General features: G+C 47.3%; 2 protein-coding genes across 6 annotated transcripts in view; both read left to right on the forward strand.

The window, feature by feature from the left end:
* The first annotated feature begins 3,150 nt into the window (after window positions 1-3,150).
* LOC107214275 (NF-kappa-B inhibitor delta-like) lies at window positions 3,151-9,014 on the forward strand. 2 transcript variants are annotated; one of them, XM_033519622.1, is made up of 11 exons: window positions 3,151-3,248; window positions 3,854-4,065; window positions 4,211-4,332; window positions 4,777-4,961; window positions 5,456-5,561; window positions 6,250-6,396; window positions 6,573-6,624; window positions 7,133-7,290; window positions 7,663-7,776; window positions 8,123-8,287; window positions 8,606-9,014. In XM_033519622.1, exons 4-11 carry the CDS (start codon window positions 4,909-4,911, stop codon window positions 8,663-8,665), a joined length of 855 nt encoding a protein of 284 aa, XP_033375513.1. In that variant the 5' UTR covers window positions 3,151-3,248; window positions 3,854-4,065; window positions 4,211-4,332; window positions 4,777-4,908; the 3' UTR covers window positions 8,666-9,014. The 2 variants fall into 2 exon arrangements, with proteins under 2 accessions (XP_033375513.1, XP_015505003.1); XM_015649517.3 differs by lacking the exon at window positions 3,151-3,248 and having other exon boundaries at window positions 3,597-3,942; window positions 4,032-4,065.
* A 1,314-nt stretch (window positions 9,015-10,328) lies between these two features.
* RLF (RLF zinc finger) overlaps window positions 10,329-20,015 on the forward strand; it is a 41,107-nt gene continuing 31,420 nt past the window's right edge. The window contains exons 1-3 of one of the 4 annotated variants that reach the window (XM_015649262.3): window positions 10,418-10,513; window positions 13,108-13,292; window positions 15,711-15,865. In XM_015649262.3, coding sequence (XP_015504748.1) covers window positions 13,230-13,292; window positions 15,711-15,865 — 218 coding nt within the window. In that variant the 5' untranslated portion in view covers window positions 10,418-10,513; window positions 13,108-13,229. Of the gene's footprint in view, window positions 10,514-13,107; window positions 13,293-15,710; window positions 15,866-20,015 lie in introns of those variants that run through there. The other 3 variants (XM_015649261.3, XM_015649263.3, XM_033519500.1) reach the window with 3 other exon arrangements.

Genomic DNA, 20,015 nt, shown 5'->3' on the forward strand with positions numbered 1-20,015 from the left:
AGTGCTATGGCCAAGGGCATAGCCTCATTAGACATGCCTGGAATTAATGTGCAAGTCCACTGCTAGGAGCAATATGAATTAAGAAGCCTATCTAGCACTATAATGTTCTTTTAGGTGATCCTCATCAGGACTCTGCAAAAGTGTAGTGCTAATTCAAATGTCCTGTAAAGGATGAATAAACTTCCTCTGTTGAGAACTCTAAAAAGCTAATCATTATCTTTTAATTTTGGTGCTGAAGATCAGTCAATAGGTCATGTCCGATTTCATGCTTGACAGCTTGCCTGAAAGTACTCAATCATTTTGGCAAGCTAGCAGTGTCCAGCCAGCCATTTCTATGAAGTACTTAAAGCAGAATTATAAACATGTGACTTCTCTTGAGTACTTAAAGTAGGTCTCTAAATATTTTTCTGTTACTGATATAAAACCCTCTAAGTCTGCTGAAGTGGTCCACAGACACACCCCACCCCTGCCAGCTCGTGCAGAAATGCTGAAGCTTTGTTTGGAAACCTGAAGTGTTTGGTGAGACTGAACTACCATGGCCAGAGATTTACTTGCTCTGTAAAATCTAAATATTAAAACAGACATGTAACGATCCACACAATGTTCTAGGATGCATTATCTCATTTAAAATGGTACTACAGTTAAATGACAACTTGACAAGTCACAAGGGAAAATAAATTCAAGTGCCAACAATAATTTTATAGTGCTGATGCTGCTTTTTGCCTTAGTTTAGACAGCTTGCAACTCTGACTATTTACAAAAACTGTTTATAACAACATTCAGAATTTAGTCATTTAGTGATGGGGAGACAATTCATTTTTCTTCCAGGTCTAGAAGCTACCTCACTGGCTTTTTATGGCAAATTTTTATGACTATATTGATTTTTCTTAGCTTAGGGTCAAACGTCACAGTAATCCTCCAATCATGGAAATATTCTCTGAAGATCAAGGCCTTTTCATTTCTATACATCAATAATGTGCACTTTATGTGTACAATTGATTTTTATTTTCTACTGTTATCTGTCTGACCCACAATGGACAGCTAGATAAGTAGAGGCACAGATACCAGTGATGTGTCCTACATGTTTTCAGGGTAACATGAACTCACTCCCATAGTTTTTTTTCAGTAGTGAAGAAGGACCACAATGATAAACTGCAACAACAAGAAATTTGGGCCACTGTACTACTCAATGTTGTCTTTAGGATCGCCAAATTCAGCAGTGCTGTGTTTGAAGGCACACCAGAGATTACCATATAAAGACTGAAACACATATTCTTCACATTAGTGTATTTTCTGTGCTGCCTTATAGATTCACTTTTTATTGCTAAAATACGCATGCAAATCAGTAGGTGCACATTTCTGTTTTCACTTTCACAAGCAAAATTTCTGAAGATGCCCTAGCCTGTATCAGAAAGTTTAAGGGGTTTTTTTTGTTTTTTTCAGTTTCTGTCTGTTTTTATCTTAGTTCACTGTTGATATTTTTACCTAGTTCCTTAGCTTTAAAAATAAAAACTACTTTTATATAGCTTGCGGTCTATTTTCCTCTCTTAATCTCTTGGCTTTAAAATTTTATTTATACATATATACACTGGTACTGTAGCTTTCCGTGCCCATTTTTAGTTCTCTCCTGGCCTTGCTCCTCTTTGCATTTTCAAGTTTCTTTCCATGTCTACTTTATTAGGCTTCTTCTCTATTTTTTTTCTCCTTTCCTGCCTGTCCTGTATTCATCTGCTGGGCTCAGTGTGTGTGGTTGGGGCCAGGAGAAGGGAGATGAGTTTCATCTGTGAGCTGCAGCATCTAGGTTGTACTCATGAGGTGTGAAAGTGGCTGAGCCAAGGGCTAAGAAAGGCTGCAGGAAGGGATGGGCTGGGGCAGCAAAAGGTACAGCTACTAAGGCTGGGGTATATAAATCACAGCCTCTCCTCAGGGTGCTTTGCTGTTCCTTCAGTGGCTGAGAGCTCCTAGGCTGTTTCAACTTTTTGGGCAGGGATGTTTTGGCATTTAGAGAAGTGGAGCTGCCTGTCTGAGTAAGGCTTCAGGACCAGTCAAGGTTCAGCAGCCCATGTAGTAGATAGTAAACTTGTGACACCCTGCCAGTCAGGATCCTGGAGGGAACTCCCCTGCTGAGTGTCACCCCCCAAAATAAAACCACCAGCCTTGGTGGCCTCAGGGGTCTTCATGGTCTCAGTGGGTCTCATGGTTTCCTGGAACTGGGGGTCCCATGTGTCAGAGACTCCCACCAAAACCAGGCTGAAGCCCCCATCCTAAATGGCCCCCCCAAGTGGGTCAGAAACCTCCCTCAAATGGGGCAGAGATCCCCCCAAAAGGGTAAGACACATGCTCCAAGTGGGGGTATATCGCTCTATTGGGAACGGCGAGAACAACACAGACTCTCTTGTGAGTTGAACAGGAGAGTTCTTTCTCTCTGAAGGTTTATTACTTCAGATCTTCTTTTATAGACTGATACGTTAAAGTACAGAAAAGTAAAACTTTTATTGGTTACTGAACTAACACATCACCATCATTGGTCAGTGGGGTACACCACCCCTTGACCTTCTCTTGCAAGAAAACAAGGGACAGACAAACAGCACCTGCAAGGCTGTTTTCTATCTCTGAGGATTGTTTTAATTCCTCCTTATGATTTCCCAGGCCACTTTCTCAGGCGAGACTGAGAAAGTTATGTGGCCTGCTGCTCCCTGCTTCATAGTTAGCATCCATAGAGGTATGGAGGGGAGCAGTGACACCCTGCAAGTTGTGGGTGGGAGAACAGCCCGGTGTATCATCCCCCCAATAAAAACACCAGCCCTGGGGTCCCCATAGACTTCATGGTCTTCGTGGCTCTCATGATCTTCTGGGGCTGGGGAGACAGAGCCCCCACCTAGAATTGGGAAGAGAGCCCCTAAATGGGGCAAAGACCCACACAAAATGATGGGGGGGTGGGTGGGACCCTGGATTGGTGCTGAGGTGCACAAGGAAACAACCCAGGACCTGTGCCCCTGCCCGTCATGCCCTCACAGGACCCCAGCCCCCGGCTGACCCCGCCACCTTCACCCATCCATTGGGTCCCACGGGCCCCACCAAAGCTCCGCCCCCCCCTTTGTCACCCGTCGTCAACAGCGACAGCGTTGGCGTTTTGGCGGCGTTTCCCTCCGGGGCGGGGCTTCCTCGCCCAAGTCCCCCCAAAACGGTCCCCGCGCGCGCCCAGGGCCCATTTGCTCCCGGATCCCGCGGGATGCGGCCCCAGAGAGGTATGGGGGGATATGGGGGATGGAGGGGGCGTGACGCGGGCCCTTTGAGACCCGCTTTTAGGGGACGCTGGCCTTTTAAGATCTCTGAAACAGGATGCTGGCCCTTTAAAATACCTGGGAGGGCCTTTTAAGACTCCAGTTTAGGGGATACTGGCCCTTTAAGAGCTGCTTTTAGGAAACACTGGCCCTTTAAGAGAGCCAAGAAGGGTCTGCTGGCTCTTTAGGAGCCCTGGGAGGAGGAGAGGGGACACTGGCCTCAAAGAGCGGGGGAATTCCCGGGGTCTCCCCGCTGGATTCTCCCCGCGGGGGAGGAGGGGGTTCCCCGGAGAGGAGGGCGGTGCCAGCGGGGGCGGGTGGTGACGCATGGGAATCCCCGTGACGCCACGACAGGGGGATTCCTGCCTCGCTGGGGAAGGGCCCAGGCGTTTGGGGGTCCCGGGGGGCGTGGTTGTGACGCGGCGGCTTGGGGGGTCTCAGGAGTTCAGGGGGGACTCCGAGGGTCTGCAAGAGACGCGGGGACCTGGGGGACGCCTGGGTGTCTGGTGGGGTTCTTGGAGTTTTCAGGGTTCCCCGGCATCCCGGTGACCCCCCTCGCACACCCCCAGGTCCCCCCCGCTCCGCTCCGCCCCAGACGGTGAAGCAGCTGCTGAAGGAGCTACGGCAGCAGAAGAGCAGGGAAGGGGCGAGATCCCCGGTGGGTGCCCCCCTCTCCCAGGTGACACCTCTCCCCGGGACACCCCCACTCTCCTCGCTGACCCCCTCGCTCTCCCCTCTGCCCCCCAGGTTTTGGCTGTGCCCTCCCCGCGCCCCTCGGATGGTGAGTGACCTCCGATCCTCCAGTTCCTCTCAGATCCCCCCAACACCCCCTATCTCCATGGCCCCCCCAATCCCTAGTCCCCCCAATCCTCCATGTGTCCCTCAATTCCCCTCCATGTCCCCCACATCACCTGGTCTCCCCTCAGGTGCCCCCTGGCCCGGCACCCCCGCAGTGACACCCAGCCTCTGCGGGGTCCCACGCGTGCCGCCCCACGGCAGCCCGGGAGGGGCCCATGGGGGAAGCGCCTCTGGTCTGAGCGGCTTCCAGGTGAGTGGCTTGGAGGGGCCAGTGGGGCAAGGGGAGAAATGGGGCGTGTAACTGGGAGGTTAAAGGGGGGCGGTATGGTAAATGGAGGGAGAATGGAGGGAATGGGAGGCAAAGGGAGGGAATAGGGGAAATGGGGCGGAGAAGGGGGGGCAGACAACTGGGAGGGGAATGGTGGGGCAATGCCGAGTTAAATGGGTGCAATGGAATGGTTAAGAGAGGCAATGGGAGGGAACGAAGGAAGCAATTGGGGGTAGTGGAGGGGCAACGGGGACAATGGGAGCAGCAATGGAGGGAGATGATTTAGATGGGGACAATGGGGGATGGGCAGCTGGGGGGCAAGGGAAGGAAAATGGGGGGGTCATTGGGGCAGGATTTCAGGGGCACCTGGAGCCCTGGAGGGGCTGGGACCAAGCCTCTCTCCACCTTGACTGCTGCTTCCCCAAGGCTGCTGCCATCCCTGGCCCTGCCTGGCCCCATCTCCCAGTGCCGTGGGGAGAATTTGGGGCCCCTCAGCTGGGAGGAGAGAACCCAGACCTGTACCCTGAACCCCAGGAACTGGCAGCCGCCCGCGCTGCAATGGGGGGCCGAGATCCCCGGGAGCTGCTGCGGCAGGACGAGGAGGGGGACACGTGAGCAGGGGGGGCCATGGGAGGGCACTGGGGGGTACAGGGGTCATAAGGGGGTACAGGGGTCAAGGGGTCCAGGAGAGGCCAATGGGCTAAACTGGAACAAAGGGGGGGCATCAATGCGGGGGTGCAATTTAGGGGGTCAGTGACGTGAAGGACAGTCAGTGGGGCCCATAGGGGTGCAGTGGAAGGGCAGCGGGGTGAGTGGAGGTCAATGTAGTGTTCAGTGGGGGGCAATTGGATAAAATGGGGTCAGTGTGGGTGACATCACTGTGGGGTAGGAGAATAGGAGAATCAATGTGTAGGGCAGTGAGGCCAATTGGGAGGCAATCAGGGCGTCAGTGGGGCAAGAGCAGTGCTCTGAAGTCCCCAGGGGCAGTTGTGAGGCATTGCGAGGGGCTGTGGGGTAACAAGCCCTTTGTGGGGGGGGTCTGTGTTCTGGGTGGAACGTGGGGGGCAGGTAGAGGGGTCCCCTCTAACCCCCCCTCCATCCCCAGGCTGCTGCACATACTCTGTGCCGGGGGGCTGTGGGCACTCGCCCGGGCTGCAGCCGAGGCTCTGCGAGACCTGGGGGGACTCGAGGTGCGGGAGCACCTGGGCAAGGTGAGAGGGGGACACACCTGGGGGGCCTGAGGGGGTGTCTGGAGGAGATCAAGGTGCAGGAGCACCTAGGCAAGTTGGGTGGGGACAGGGGAAGCTAGAAGTGCAAGAACACCTGGGAAAGTTGAGGGCATTGGGGGTAAAGAAGGGTTTATAGGGGTAATAAGTGGATCTTATTGGGCCAATAAGGGGGTGATGGGGGTAAGAAGGCAATAACGGATCGGGGGTTATGGGGGTAATTGATAATGGGCATGGGGTACTTAATTCTGGGATAATTAATCACACAGTTCTGTTGCAGCCCAATAACAGGGGGAGTGATGGAGGATAAAGGGATAGTTAATACTGGGGGTAATAGGTGATTAGTGATGGTGTAATTAGAGACAAATAAAGGGGCAATTAATAATAAATAATGAATGATTATTCATTATTTATTATTAATTATTATTATAGATGATAAGGGGATGATAAGGGGGACAGAGCAGAATACCAGGGTGGCAATTGGAGGGTTCGGGGTAGGTGCACCCCAACCATCCCTGACTCCCCCAGACCTCACTGACCTTCCTTGCAGATCCCTGCAAGAGCCCCCAGACTCCCTTTACCTCCTAGACATCTAACTCCCCTCAGGAGTCTGTCAAGCCCCCTTGACTCCCCCTTCATTCTCTCTCTGACCCCCCCCCATTTTACCCCCCAGACTCCACTGCTGGTGGCGGCAGCAGCAGCAGCCCCAGAGATCGTGCGGGACCTGCTTGTCCTGGGGGCCAATCCTGATGCTGCTGACCACAGGGGCCGCACGGCTCTGCACCTGGCTGCAGCCTATGGGCACCCTGAAATCCTCCAGGTGAGACCCCAACCCCCAAGAGGACTGGGAAACCGTGGGGACCACAAAACCCTCCCAAAGAGGACCCCAAAATGGGTCCAGAAGGGACACAGCTGTCCTGGGAGACCAGGGAACTGGCCTAGCAGGGGGTCTGTGGCGTCCAGGGGGACCCCAAATCTTTTCCCTCACCTTCTCAGGCCATGATGTCCTCGGGAGTTCCTGTCAACGTGGAGGCCAGAAATTTTGAGGGTCAGCAAATTTGGTGGGGGAAAGGGTGGTGGAGGGGATTGGGGTGGGTCCTTGGTTTTGGGATGGGGATGATTCTTGGTCAGTCCTTGTTTGGATGGGGCCGGGGAGAGATCAATTGGTGGACCCCCAAATGGAGGGGGTGGGGGACTCAGGGATCCCTGATTTGGGGTATCTGATGAACCCCCCCTATTTCAGGATGTCTTGGGAGAGTCCCATTTGAGGTGTACTCAAAACAGAAGGGGCTTGGAGGTCCCTGATTTGAAGGTGACCCTGGAGATCCCCATTTTTTGGTAGCTGTTGGGATTTTGGAATCTTGGTGGGACTCCTGATGGGTGCATCACTGTTTTGGGGTGATGGGGGATCTTCAGTTTGGGGGTCCTGGTTGATGGTGGAAGGGTCCCAGAGGGTGTGTCTGTACTTTGAGGGTATCCCTAGTAGGGTTCCCAGTTCCAGGAGGCCCTGTTTGGGGGAGAGGCCCTTCCTTACCCCTCTTTGTTCCCCCCCCAAGGCCAGACCCCTCTGCATTGTGCAGTTCTGGCCCACAACGCCTCGCTACAGGGAGGGTACACCCCCACGGGGGGCTCTGGAGATGGATCCCCCACTCCCCAGGACCGATTCCGCTGTGTTGAGCTGCTACTGCAGATGGGGGCAGACAGCAGCAGCCAGGTACAGACCCCCCAAGGACCCCCAGGTACCCCATAACTCTGCAGGTGTCCCTCAGATCCCCTGAGTTCCCCACACAGACCTCTGTGTCCCTCAAAGATGACTGTGTCCCACCTCAAGGTCTCTGTGTGCTAAGCAGACCTGACCTCCTGGCCATTGGGGTACCTTGGGAGGACTGGGGAGGAGTGTGAGACCCCCCACAACACCCGTGTGCCCCCCAAAGACCCCTGTGTCTCCCTTCAAGGTCTCCATGGGCTGGATAGACCTGTGCTTCTGGGCACTGGGATCTCTTGGGGTCCTTTCGGGGAGGTTGAGGAGGTTGTAGCAGGGTGGGACCTCCTGTGGGCTGCCCCTCGACCCCTGTCTTGCCTCCAGGACACCAAAAGCAGCCTGACAGCGCTGCACCTGGCCGTGAGGGGAGGCAACCTTGCCCTGGCCCACCTACTGCTGCGTCAGCCTGGCATGGCCCCCCGCCTTGTCAACATGAAGGTTTGAGGGACTTGTGGGGCTGGGGGGAGCTCTGAGGAGCTCTGTGGGGGGCTCTGGGTTCCCCCTAAGGCTTTGTTGGGCACCTGGGGTCAGGGGACCTCTGTGAGGCTCTTGGGGCTCATTGAAGGGGTCTGTGGAGCCCTTTGAGGTCCCTCTAATGGCTTGCTGGGTATGAAGAAGCTCTGGGAGGTTCAGAGGGATCAAGAGGGTACTGGTGGCTTTGGGGTGTCTGTGGAGGGTCTGTAGGGGCTGGAGTATCGGTATCAGATCTCAGGGGTCCCTGAGGTACCTCTACAGGGGCTGCAGGGTGACTTGTGGGTACCCTGAGCCCCCTCACGTCCCACAGGCCCACGGGAACACCCCCCTGCACATGGCAGCAGCACTACCTGGCACCCCCAGCCAAGAGCCCCTTGTGAGGCTGCTCCTGGCCTGGGGTGCTGACCCCAGCGCCCGCAACCTGGAGCACGACCTGCCCCAGGGCCTGCTGCCCCCCGGGTCCCCTGGAGACCAGGTGAGACCCCCAGACCACACTCACACCCAGCACCCCACTTCCTGCCGATAGGGGGAAATGGCTGGAATTGCTCCTGGAACCCCAAAATCCCACCATTTTGCCTCAGATCCCTGCTGCTATGCCCAGAAGTTCTGCTGTTGTATTCCAAAATCCTGCTGCTTTACCCCCAAATCCTGCTGCTCTACCCCCTCATTTTCACAACCACACCTCCCCAAACCGTGGGGTCCTGTTCCAGGACCTTTGGGTGACATCCCCATATTCTGGGGCAGAACCCAAAATGTGTTTTGGGGACCTCCCTGAACCCTCCCTCCCCCACAGCTCCGCCTCCTCCTGAGGAGCCGCCGGGGGTCTCATCGCCCCCCCCACACCGCCGAGTGACGTCAGAGGGATGGGGACTCCCGGATATCAGATGGGGGGACACCCCCATATTGGGGGATTTCCCCCCGCCATGTTAATTTTTCCTGATTTCAATGAAATTGCCCCCAAATTTCTGTGAAATTAGTCTGAACCACATTGGTTTGGTGGGGGGAGGAGCACAAAGGGGGTCCAGCTCCCCCTTTACCCCCATAGAGCCCTCCCCCCCAGCCTCATTAATGGGGGCTGCTAATGAGGGGTGACTCCTCTAAATTGGGAGAGTTGGGGTGGAACATGCCAAATTGGAGGGGAAACCCGAAAAATAAGGGAATTCTGGAATAAAATAAAACTTTCTTAAAATCTGAGTCTTTCAGACAGATGTAAGTTTGTTTTATATCTTTGTCAGACAGATATGTTTGGTTTATTTGCATATCAGGGGTTAATTTTCCAATTACAACTTCTGGCAATGAAGTCACATACCCCCAGTTTGCTCCCTGCTCCCCAATTCACTCTTGTTTATACTTTTTGGGGCCTGAAGCAAAGAATGTCTTTAGTTCTCAGGCCTGGAAGGATTGTTTTGTGTGACCAAAATGTGAAGAGAGCTTGCTAACACTCTATACGGAGTTCAGAGTCCTACACTAACGCAGTACAGGATCTGGAAGATATAAAAACTAAAAATTGAAGGCGCCGCCGAAGGGGACAGGGCCATGTCTGTCGGTGTACAGCGCCACCTTGTGGCCCTCTCGCCCCCGCCGTCGCTCAGAAGCTCCACCAGGTGGCGCCGTGTGCACACCCAAGGGGGGCCCGTGTGGGCTCGGCTCTGAACGGAGCGCACGGCGAGGACAAGGGAGATCAGACAGGTCATACCTCCATAACTTGGGTCAAAGTTACAAGATTCTTGTATAGCTTGAGTTGTAAGATACCAGTATAACCTGAATCGCAACTTTCTATACCTGTGTAACCTGAATCATAACCTTCTATACAATGCAACTGTCTTGACTTGGCTTACCCCTCTCTTACCTTGCCTTCCTTTACCTTGCTCCTCCATTGATCAGCCTTGCCTTGCCTGCCCTGTCATGGAATGACCCGGGCTGGATACCAGGCTCCCACCGAAGCCTGTCTGTCCCCTCCATGAATGTAAAGTGGGGAGAAAATATATGGTTCATGAGTTAAGGACAGAGAGAGATCTGCTCCGACACATGGGCCCAGCATCTCATGTCACCAGGCACACTGCAAATTCTTAGTAAAAAGCTATTTACCGTCCTCCCTGTTCCCGTATCTGGGCAACAGCCTCTACAGGACTATTCTAGAGACGCGGACGTTTTGCTGTCAACAACGTGTTGTTAAACGGGAGATCGAAATAACGGCAATCTATGTTAAAAAGCTGACTGTGGCTGGCGTCCAATACTATTTTTCAAGTCCCTTAGCCGTGCAGTCGGTCATCTTTATCGCAGAGGGGGCTGAACCTCCCGAGCCGTGCCGATGCCCTTCTCCCGGGAGCCGGAGCCCGCCGGAGCCCTCACGGCCCGGGGGCGGGCCTTGCAGCGCCCGCCGGCCCCGCCCCCTCTGCGCCGAGGGCCGCGTGCACCAGATCCCCGCCCCGCCCCGCGCGGGCACAGCGGCGCGTCACGTGTGTGAGTCACGTGACGCCGTCCCTGGCCGATGAGGTCAGCGTCAGGTCACGTGACCGGTGCCTACGCGCAGTAGGGCCGGGTGCAGATGGCGGACGCGGAGGCCGAGGCGGCGGCGCGGCCGGAGGTGCCGCGGGTGGTGGCGGCGCTCCGCGCTCGCCTCTGGCAGCTGCAGGCCGAGCTGCGCGAGCAGGAGGTGTCGGAGGCTTCGTCCCGAGCCTACTGCCGAGGCTTCTGCCAGGTAGGATGCGGGCGGGGCGGGCCGCGGCGCGGGCTGCAGGCCGGGTGCGGGCAGCGAGGATGAGGCTGGGGCAGGCACGGGGCTGCCCCCCTGGGCCCTCGCTCTTCCGAAGCTGGCGGTGCGCAGGGCTCGGGGCACCGTGCCCGACCGCCGAGCGGGGCTGTGCACGCCCTGCCGAGGGCGCCCCGTGGGCTCTGCGCCGCCAGCCCGGAGCCGCGGCCGAGGGGGACTGCTCGCCTTTGGGCTTTGGCAACGCTTCGGACCGGGGCATCCTGCGGCCCTCGGGTGGGTCTCTGGGACAGGCAGACCGCACCGCATTTTCTCGGTGCAGTCTTGGCTCCGTTCCGAGACCTCCGGTTGTCTGTGTTTCACTTGTCTCGGGATCAAATCTGTGTATTCTGCCTTGTCTGAGATCTGCCGGGCAGCGCAAGGAGTGGTTGCTGGCCTGTAAGGGCCTACAGTGCCATTAAGTCACTGAATGAGCTGTGGTTTGGATATCCTGTCTTGAAAACTTGCTTAGTGCAACCCAGAGGAAGATCAACAATTTCTGAATCGAGGTCCTAAGTTCCAGAAGAAGAACTGATCTTGATTAAAGTCACAGTGATGGAGATAACTTGTTCTTAAGTAAACTCTTCCAATGGTGAATTAGTTTTTTCTGCCCTTACAGCATTGTCTACTGTGAGCTCTAAGGTTGAAAAATAGTTATTATGATGCTGGGTTGAACAGTTGTCCCTGTTGAGTCTGAAGAGGTTGTGGGTTTTAAAGTAAGAAATAAAAAAAATCTGTCTTCTAAACTAGTTCATAACACCAGCTTATAAAGCTATAGTATTTGACTGGTGAATGGCAAAATCAGAAGGAAAAGCTTGCTGGTGTGTCATAAATTACGTGTAAGTGATGTTACCATTCACAGTCTTCCATTTTGCATCCACAGGTTGTGTGCTTTGCCATACTATTCTGGGAGAATGTTTAGGTCATCACTTACTGAAACAAGAGAATAAGTATATTTACTAGCTTTCAAAATTCTTTCCTCTCAAACTGCAGGGTGCAGCTGCATCCTTGCTGTGTTTGTCCCAAATTCAGTGTATGGTAAAGACCTGTGACCTTGCATTGACATGGAGCCTGCTACAAAGTGTGACTGTGCCCATATTTAGGTATTGCAAAAATTGTTTCCAGTGGTGTACAATGTGTCAGGGTATTGACACAAATATTCAGGTAACCCTTAATAGTGGTTGTCAAAATAATCCACATGTCCAGTTTCCCAGGTTAGTTTGGTACAGAAGCTTTAGAGATGCTCGATCAGTGGAGTGTGGTGAGAGACGGTTCTGCTACCTAAAAAAATAAAAAGCAAACAACAACAAAGCAAAACAAATGAACAAAAAAACCCACAACCCCATCCTAAACCATGTTCCACAAATAATGTAGCCCTCTAGGTCCTTGTGCTATTAATGTACTCTGGTTTTAAAATACTGTGATAGCACAGATAAAAATGGAAAAGATTGGTTTTGAGTTGTCATTAGTCTGGGACTTTTTGGGTTGTTGGGCCCATAATCCAGGAGATTCAATGGGCAACATGGAACTGCTGCTCTGTCCTGCAGCAGCTTCAACAAAGTTGATGTTGTGCAGACCACTGGATGGGGTGTAATTTTATGTCTGGGTTTCTCCTGACAGGGGATGTTGGTAATAACTTCAATCACTTAAGGTCTACCCATATGTGAAATTTAGGGAGCTCAATTTTGTATTAATTACTTAGAAAGTACTACTAATACCTTGTCATAAAGTTATTAAGCTACAGTAGCATGTGCCTAGAAAGAATCTAAATTTATCTGGGCTTAAGTTTGATTTTGGGAGGTAGCTGGCATAAGGAGAGCTGAAATGTTTTACATTTGCCATCCTGTGTCTACAGCTGAGGCAGGGGCCTGGAAGGTGCTGTGTTTTGCTGTGGAAATTACCATGGCTGTCAAGCAGACAATGAACCAGATTAGTGAATTTTCTATGCTTTGAGCTGTTTGAATGCCATTTTACTACTTGTAAACTTGTGCTGCTGTGTGCAGATTTCCAGTAGCTCTTATGGGGACTGATGCTGAATGTCACTATTTCCTTGAAGATCCCTATTTCCAAGCAGGGATCTAGTATTTTTGTCCAGGATAACAAAACAAAGAAACTGTTGAAGTCTAAGTAATGGGTTGACTTTATATTCTATAGGCATGAATGCTTTGCACATTCACCTTGGGAAAGACATGTTTTTTGTGGAGAGCAGTATGTACTCAAACAGCCAGATAGAAGGACTAAGGGGACTCTTTGAGGCTGTGCTATCATAAGTAGGAAGAGCAATTATCAGTGAAGGGGAGGTTGTAGGATGTCAAAGCATCCCATCTGCCAGTGCCCAGTAGCTGTTGGCTTTCTGAAATTTTTGAAGATGATGTGTTGAGTGCAATCAGATATGGTTAAGAGGACAAGGAACTATTTTTCTTAAAGAGTCTCAAAGCTGTAACAACAGGTCAGGAAGCTTTGTTATCTTCATCTTTAAATTGGGTCTGAACAAAAAAATTATGCTTCTGAGGAAGTGCAGCTAAGCAGGTGTTCTATCATTCCAGAACATGAAAATCTGTGCAGTGTGGAGGGCTGGTCTGCATGTTACACATTAGGTGGATGTGGCTTCTGCACTTCTCACCCAGTCAGAAGCCCATCAGATGTGTTACTGGAATCGGAGGATGGGATGAAGTGTAAGAGTGGGCGTGTGTTAACAAGATTTAAGTGCGTGAATGCTCTCCTCACACAGGTAATTACACTATAAGGTAGTAATTGCTTCTAAGTTGTTACTTGAGAATCCCTTAAACATGTAGATTTTCTAATTCTATCAAGTTAATAATTTTTCCATAATAGCTTTTTAATATAGACTGCCAGGAGAAATCTGTAGTGGGCAACTAAACAGCTCTTACTTGAGAAATAGCACAGAGGCTTTGAAGAACTTCTTTAATACAGTTACTACATTTGGCTTATTTGTCAGTGTGCTAATACTAATAACACCATTGTGTTCCAAACTACAGATCCTTGAAGTTTAAGCTATTAATAAGTCTATCACGTTGAATCTGGTTTTTACACTGAAACCATTGTTTATGTATTTGATAAGAAGTTTCTCATAAATGGTTAGTCAGTGAATTCCTAATGTTAGCTTGAAGACTTTGATCCCAGTGCTCAGACTGCACTTGAGCAAGGGTGCAGTGTTTACTAGAAAGTGTATTAAATCGTAAAATGTATTCTACTGTATTTTATGATTTACACAGACCAGGTAGTTTATGATGAAAGTGTCTGTCAAAATAATTGAGTACTAAATTTGGCTTTTTAGATTTGTTTTAGCAGATATATTTTTAGAAAAGTGTGGGGATTGGTGGGTTTGATCTCTTTCTGTAGTCACTGTAATGGTTGTGTTTCTGCTGGCTTTACTAATCAGCTGATTTATGATGGTCATCAGTTGACACTCTCTAGGGACTACAGCTTGACAGTCTTTGAATGTGATTTAATGCTCCAAAGCAAGATATGATTTATGTTACGTTATCAAATGCTTCATTAATCTGTTAAACAAGTTTGAAGTCTAGTATTGCTCGCCATTCACTACTGCAGCTAATGATCTTTGTGCTGTGCTTAAGGATGATTTCTGCAAACTTCCAGTTCCTTGCCCCCTGCTTGTCTTTATAGCTATTAATATTATGTGGGGTTTTGGGAAAGTTTGTAACTTCCATTCACCCAGAAGTTCTATTAATGAATTGTTGGAGAACAACCCACAAAACAGCGGATTACTGATTCTTAGTATTTTTTATAGATTTATTTTTCTTAAGTATAACATGTGATTCTGCTAGTCTGCATTGTTTTTAAGCTAGGATTAGTATAGTAATATCACTGATGTAACATTGGATACTGGCCACTTATTTCTTGCTGTGCTGGAGGGTAGGTTTTGTTTTAGAAGTTTTTGGTCATTATTATGACTGCATTTGGTTTTAGCAAGCTTCTAGTAGGGTTTGTTCCACAGCATCCTCCTTCCATTCACCATCTGATAGGATCATGTGGGCTTTTTTTAAGGTGTTAAAATAAATTTGTTATGTCAGAGTCCCAACTTTAAGTTTTGAGAACGGAGATGACCTCACCATCCTTGTAGGACAATTTGACTTGTTTTGAACGATAGCGTGAAGCACTCTGAATTTTTTTTTCCCATGCATTCTTGGCCCTAAGGATTCCAAAAAGCACAGCCTTTTTCATTGGTTTTGTTTTCTTTGCAGCTGGCTTTAATCAAGATTGTTACCTTGTTTAGTTTAGGGAGAGTACCACATGGAGAGGGAGCTGGTGAGTATACAAGCATCACTGCTCTGGAGGTGCAGGAGGGTGTTCAGAGAAGGGCTGTTATTTGTGGAACAAGCAGTCAGAGCTAAGGTGTCCTCAGCTCAGTGCCCTCCTTGCTCTCAAATTGTACTTCATAGCCTATCAGAGCACAGCATGGTAGTGTAGGTATGTTTCAAAAAGTTTGAGATACACTAGTGTTATCCTTGTGTTGATGTGATTTCTATTAAAACTGGCTAAATTTTATATTGCTGCTTTAGTAGTGTGCCCAGGTAATGTGGGATTGCTGTGGTCAAGGAGTAAAATCTAGGGTAATTTTATATTTGAAAAATGCCTATGTAATGGTCTGTTCTGGATTTTGTATCCCTTTCTTGTGGCTTCATGTTTGCTGTGTGGGTGATGCATGTATCTTTAAAACACCACACCTGTAGTGATGTTCTCAATTTCGAATTTCTTTCTATTTTTTCTGCATTCTCTCTAGTAATAAAGATTCTAGTGTTGCATACATGGTGCTGTCTCCATGGTAGTTGTACAAAAGGAGTTAAGTGTAGGGCTTCTCCCTGAATTTCCTACTTAATAGCCAATTGCATATAGCTTTCTCCCTAGTAAAAATTCTGATAACTTTATCAAAATAATAAAGCAAATAAAGTAAATAAAAATATATTTCAATAAAAGGGAGAAGTTGTGTTCTGAGATTCTATTCTGTTCTATTTCTGAAAAGCTTCCACTTTAAATTCTCCTTCAGAGTAAAAATTTCTCACTTCCAGAATTATTCTACTGTATGTGTTTGATATTGTGTATTGATATTTGTTTTTAAGCAAAAGTGTGTTATAAGAACTTCTAATGATAACTCATTTTGTTTCAGACACTGCTCCAGTATGCTGGCAGCCGGAGTGCATCAGAACATATTTTACCTTTTTTGGAAGTGTATCGAATCTCCATCCAAAGCTTTGCTAATGCAAGACCTTACTTGACTACAGAATGTGAAGATGTTCTTTTGGTACTTGGCAGGCTAGTGCTGTAAGTTTTAAGTTGGTATATTATTTTTTGTTGTTGTTTTAAAGAGAACTGAATTTTATAAATTAAAGGGCAAGCTGTTGAAATAGTTTATTGCTTAATTTGATAACTATCATTGCAGTTTATCTAGTAAATGTCTGTAGTATATTTTTAATCATACCACAAAAATGTATTTGAGCATTTAATTAATTAACATGGATGTATTCTAAGGCTTTGTTCTTCTGTATCTGGATAACCATGTAGGTATTAGGAAGGTTCTTTCTTAAAACATTCTGCAAGTATGCAAGTTATTTTCTGCAGAAGAAGTTTCAATATTAGACCTTCATGCATAGGTGAATAAACGTGGACTCTTTGCTCTGCAGGTGCAGTTTCGTGTGTCCTGTCCTCTTTAGTGCAGGGGCATTCTGAATGTGTCCCTTGTTGAAAAGGACAAGCTGATTTGTGTTCCTGGCAGTCTGGGTTGTGCTGTAAGATTGCAAAGCAGCCTAGACATGACTTAAAGCACTACGAATCCTGGAACAGAATAGGGAACATTTTTACAGATGAATTGGGATAACCTGTAGTTCCTTAAAATCTGTCCTAAGTGCAAAGCAGCTTTTTGTAATTGAAGAGTGTTTCCTGAGGGCTTTCATGTGCACTGGGATATAATCATTAGAACCTGAGAATGATAAGGTGATGTGCTGGTCATTCCTTGCTAGTGAGGTTTCACCTGAGGAGGGTGAAGATCTAGAACCTTGAATATGAAGATCTTCATAAAATAGAAGCAATTCTGTGACAGTTTTTGTTTGTTTTGTTGTTTGGGTTTTTTTTCTTACAAGTCTCTTACTCATTTTGTGGTCTGAACTCAGGTATTTTCTTTAAGATGGACTTTAGCAGTGAACTCCTCGATCAAATGCTTTATTTTGTAATGGACTGACTTACCATATAAATTAACAGCTCAGAACCAGATTATCTGCAAATGATGTCTTGAAATATTTTCTTTTTAATTGTGAGAAATATGTGAACTAGGAGTGTTTTGGGGTTTTTTAAAACATGTGAAATCAGGAGAAGTGTGTCTTAGGTTCTTACTATGGAAACCTAAGATTTTAACTGCTTAATCATTTACCTGGTACATGATACAGATTTTTGGCACAATATCTTTATTGCTTTTGCAGGCTGTTCCTTTAAGGCTAGAGTATTATTGTCTTCATCATGCTATCATTAATTAGCTTGTGTATTTTGTTGTTTCCTACTTCTGTAATTTTAGAAGTTTGTCTTTTAGTGTCTGTTTGCAGGGCATCTCTACTTGGAGTATTTTCTACATATTTTGCCACTGTTAGATATGTTGGGGTGTAAATCCCAGTTCTGCATTGAAATTGCTTTTCTCTTGTTGAGAAATATCAGAATATTCTGCTTTTGCTAATGTTTTTTTTCCAGCTTTCAATGTGCAGGGTTTGTTGTAGCTTGTATAGTGAGGAAACCTTTTGTTTGAGGACAGTAGAAAGGCTGACTTGCTGGAATCTCCTCTTATAATGATTACATTTGAAAGGAATTTAAAGAATGAGATTCAAGGAGTGAGGTGGAAGATAAGATGAGGTAAATGGCATACCCAACTTAACTCTCCCACGTTTTTTCTTTTTCACCAGTTTCCAAGGGAGTGAGCAAGACGTTAGAGCATAGAATTAAAGATAAAAGTTGAGGTTCCATGAGGGAGGAAGACTGCTACTTGGTTAGGGACACAAAACATACTGTTCCCATTCAATTGTGATTTTGGGGTTACCCACAGCTGTCATGCACACTGTGTTTTCAGACTTGAACCTTGATTGGAAATGAAATAAGCAAACTTGCTGTTTCAAAGCAGAAGTGCTCTACTTCCTATAAAAATCCTCTTTCCCTTCCAATATTGATCCTGAGAAGAGGAAAAGAACTTCTTCCTCCTGACTTCCTTCTCAACAGGCTGAGCCAGTAACAGCCAAGCTCGGTGTACTGTGGTGCTCCCTGCTGAGGTCCTTTGTGCATTCACAGTGCAGCTGACATGAGCAGGGACTGTGCCTCCCACAAGAAACATGATGCTCATGCACTGTGAGATCTTGTTGGTCGACTGTCCAACCTTGGGAAACAAGGAAAGCTTGGACTGGTTGCTCTTGTAGATTGCAGATGTGACAAATGACTGGAGATGTGGGAAACAGGAATGTTCTTTCTGGCCATGGCCATGAAGTGACTTACCTGCTTTGCTCAAGTGGAACTTGGACAGGTTATTCTCACATCCCCAAAGCACAGTGCATTCACCTCATCCCCCAGTATTACTGTTTCAAAGGTATTGCCTCTGTAGGATAATTAATAAAGAATTAGCCATATCAGATGTCTTTCACTGACAGTTAGTTAGCTGGCTGTCCTTGTGAATCTCAGGGGACCCTTGAAGCTGGTTATTCACTCAAGCTTCTGTGAGTGATTTATTTCTGAGGCTGCTATGAAGGGAAAGGTGTCATGTTATCAGTATAAAAATTTTATTTCCATCTGAAAATGGTTTTTATGATTCTAAGATTAATAGATTAAAAAAGGAATAAATATTTGGTCAAAATTCACGTTGTGTTTGCCAGTGATGGCACTGAACTGAAAGGGAATTTACCACATCTACTACTTTGAGAAGGTGTTTGTATGTTTTTTTTCAATTCTGAAAAGTGAAAGGAGATTTGAATGCTGTCATGTTTAAGAAGCAAAACTGTATTGAACCAATAAGACCAGTCTGCCTGAAGCTTGGAGCTCTCTCTCCCTATGGGATCTGACAGATGTTGGTTTCAGACAGATTTGTGCTGGCATCCCACAGCACTCTGAGCAGGCACAGCAGCACTGAGCTGTTTGTCTAATAAAGCAGTTCTCAGCCTAACACACTGCTGCAGTTTGATTCTCTAGATTGTATTTACCACTCTGCTGTCTATCATTGAGGGCTAATTCAACCCTTAATAAGCACAGGATAATTCCTGGCAACAAGTGAATGATTCCTGCTGATAATCCAATGTATAATGAGTCATCTTTGTGTCTCTAAGAAGAATTGGGTTGGAAAAGTGTTCTAATGCAATCTAAAGATGAACATGGTTCTGAGAAATCTAAAAAAATTTCTCTGGATGACGTATAAAGTAATTGCAGAAAAATTGTATACAAATAATATGTTAAATTTTACATAATTATTTGTTCCAAAATAAGGAAATTTATATTTAGGATACATTTTCTTGAAAGATATATTGAAATGGAGTGTTTCAGTTGAATAATATTTTTTCTAATAATGTAAACATTCAAGCATCCATTACAGTTTATTTGCAAAAATTGTAATTGAAGTTTGAAATTGAGTTTTGTATAGGTAGGCATTGTGGTGGTACTGGTAGAGTAGGGTTAGAAAGACTTGACTTCATGGCATAACTCTGGTATTTTGGTTTGTGGGCCAGCCATGACATGCAAACTCCATTTAGTTGCATTGCAATAAAGGGGGAAATGGGATTTCAGGGAGGGAGGTGTGGTTTAAAGTATTGTATAATAAAGACCAAAAGAAAGAATTAAGCTAAATGGTGTGTTGTCCCCCTTGGAAGTAGGGAAGTTTTTATGCACCTGTGTATTTGAATCTATTCTTAAAAAAAAAAATTTTAGTTAATTGACTTAGGATTCTAATTATTTTTCTGCCAAAGAAATTGCGATGGGAATTTCCTGGATATTACTTTTAGAATTGTGCTCTTAGTTGTTTTATGTGGAGGCTTATATGTCTGGAGCTCCAGATTTCTTATGGAGTGACTTTCAGACCAGAGTGTTCTGTGTTGGGATCCTGAGGAAGACTTGCCTTTTGGTTCAGATCAGTCCTGTGTTACTACAACAGACAGTAACTCTAGAGCCATAAATTAAATCCTCTTCTCTTCCTAGACTGTCTCACTCTGTATACATAATGCTTTGAAAATGTAATTGCAGATTTTTTTTCACTGACCAAGTAGCAACTGAATGCTTGAGTTTAGAAAAATGATGTTTGAAAGCTCACATTGTAATTTTGTTCAAGTCTATTATATTACATAACTAATATCATATATATGAAAAACAAATGTTCTAGAAGAAGTAATTCTAGCAGTTAAAAGTGAACACAGGATTGACTAAGTCTGAAAGTGAGGCGTGCATCGAAAGCTTTACAAAAGCA

This window comes from Parus major, chromosome 23 (genome assembly GCF_001522545.3).
Source record: "Parus major isolate Abel chromosome 23, Parus_major1.1, whole genome shotgun sequence".
NCBI lineage: Eukaryota > Metazoa > Chordata > Aves > Passeriformes > Paridae > Parus > Parus major.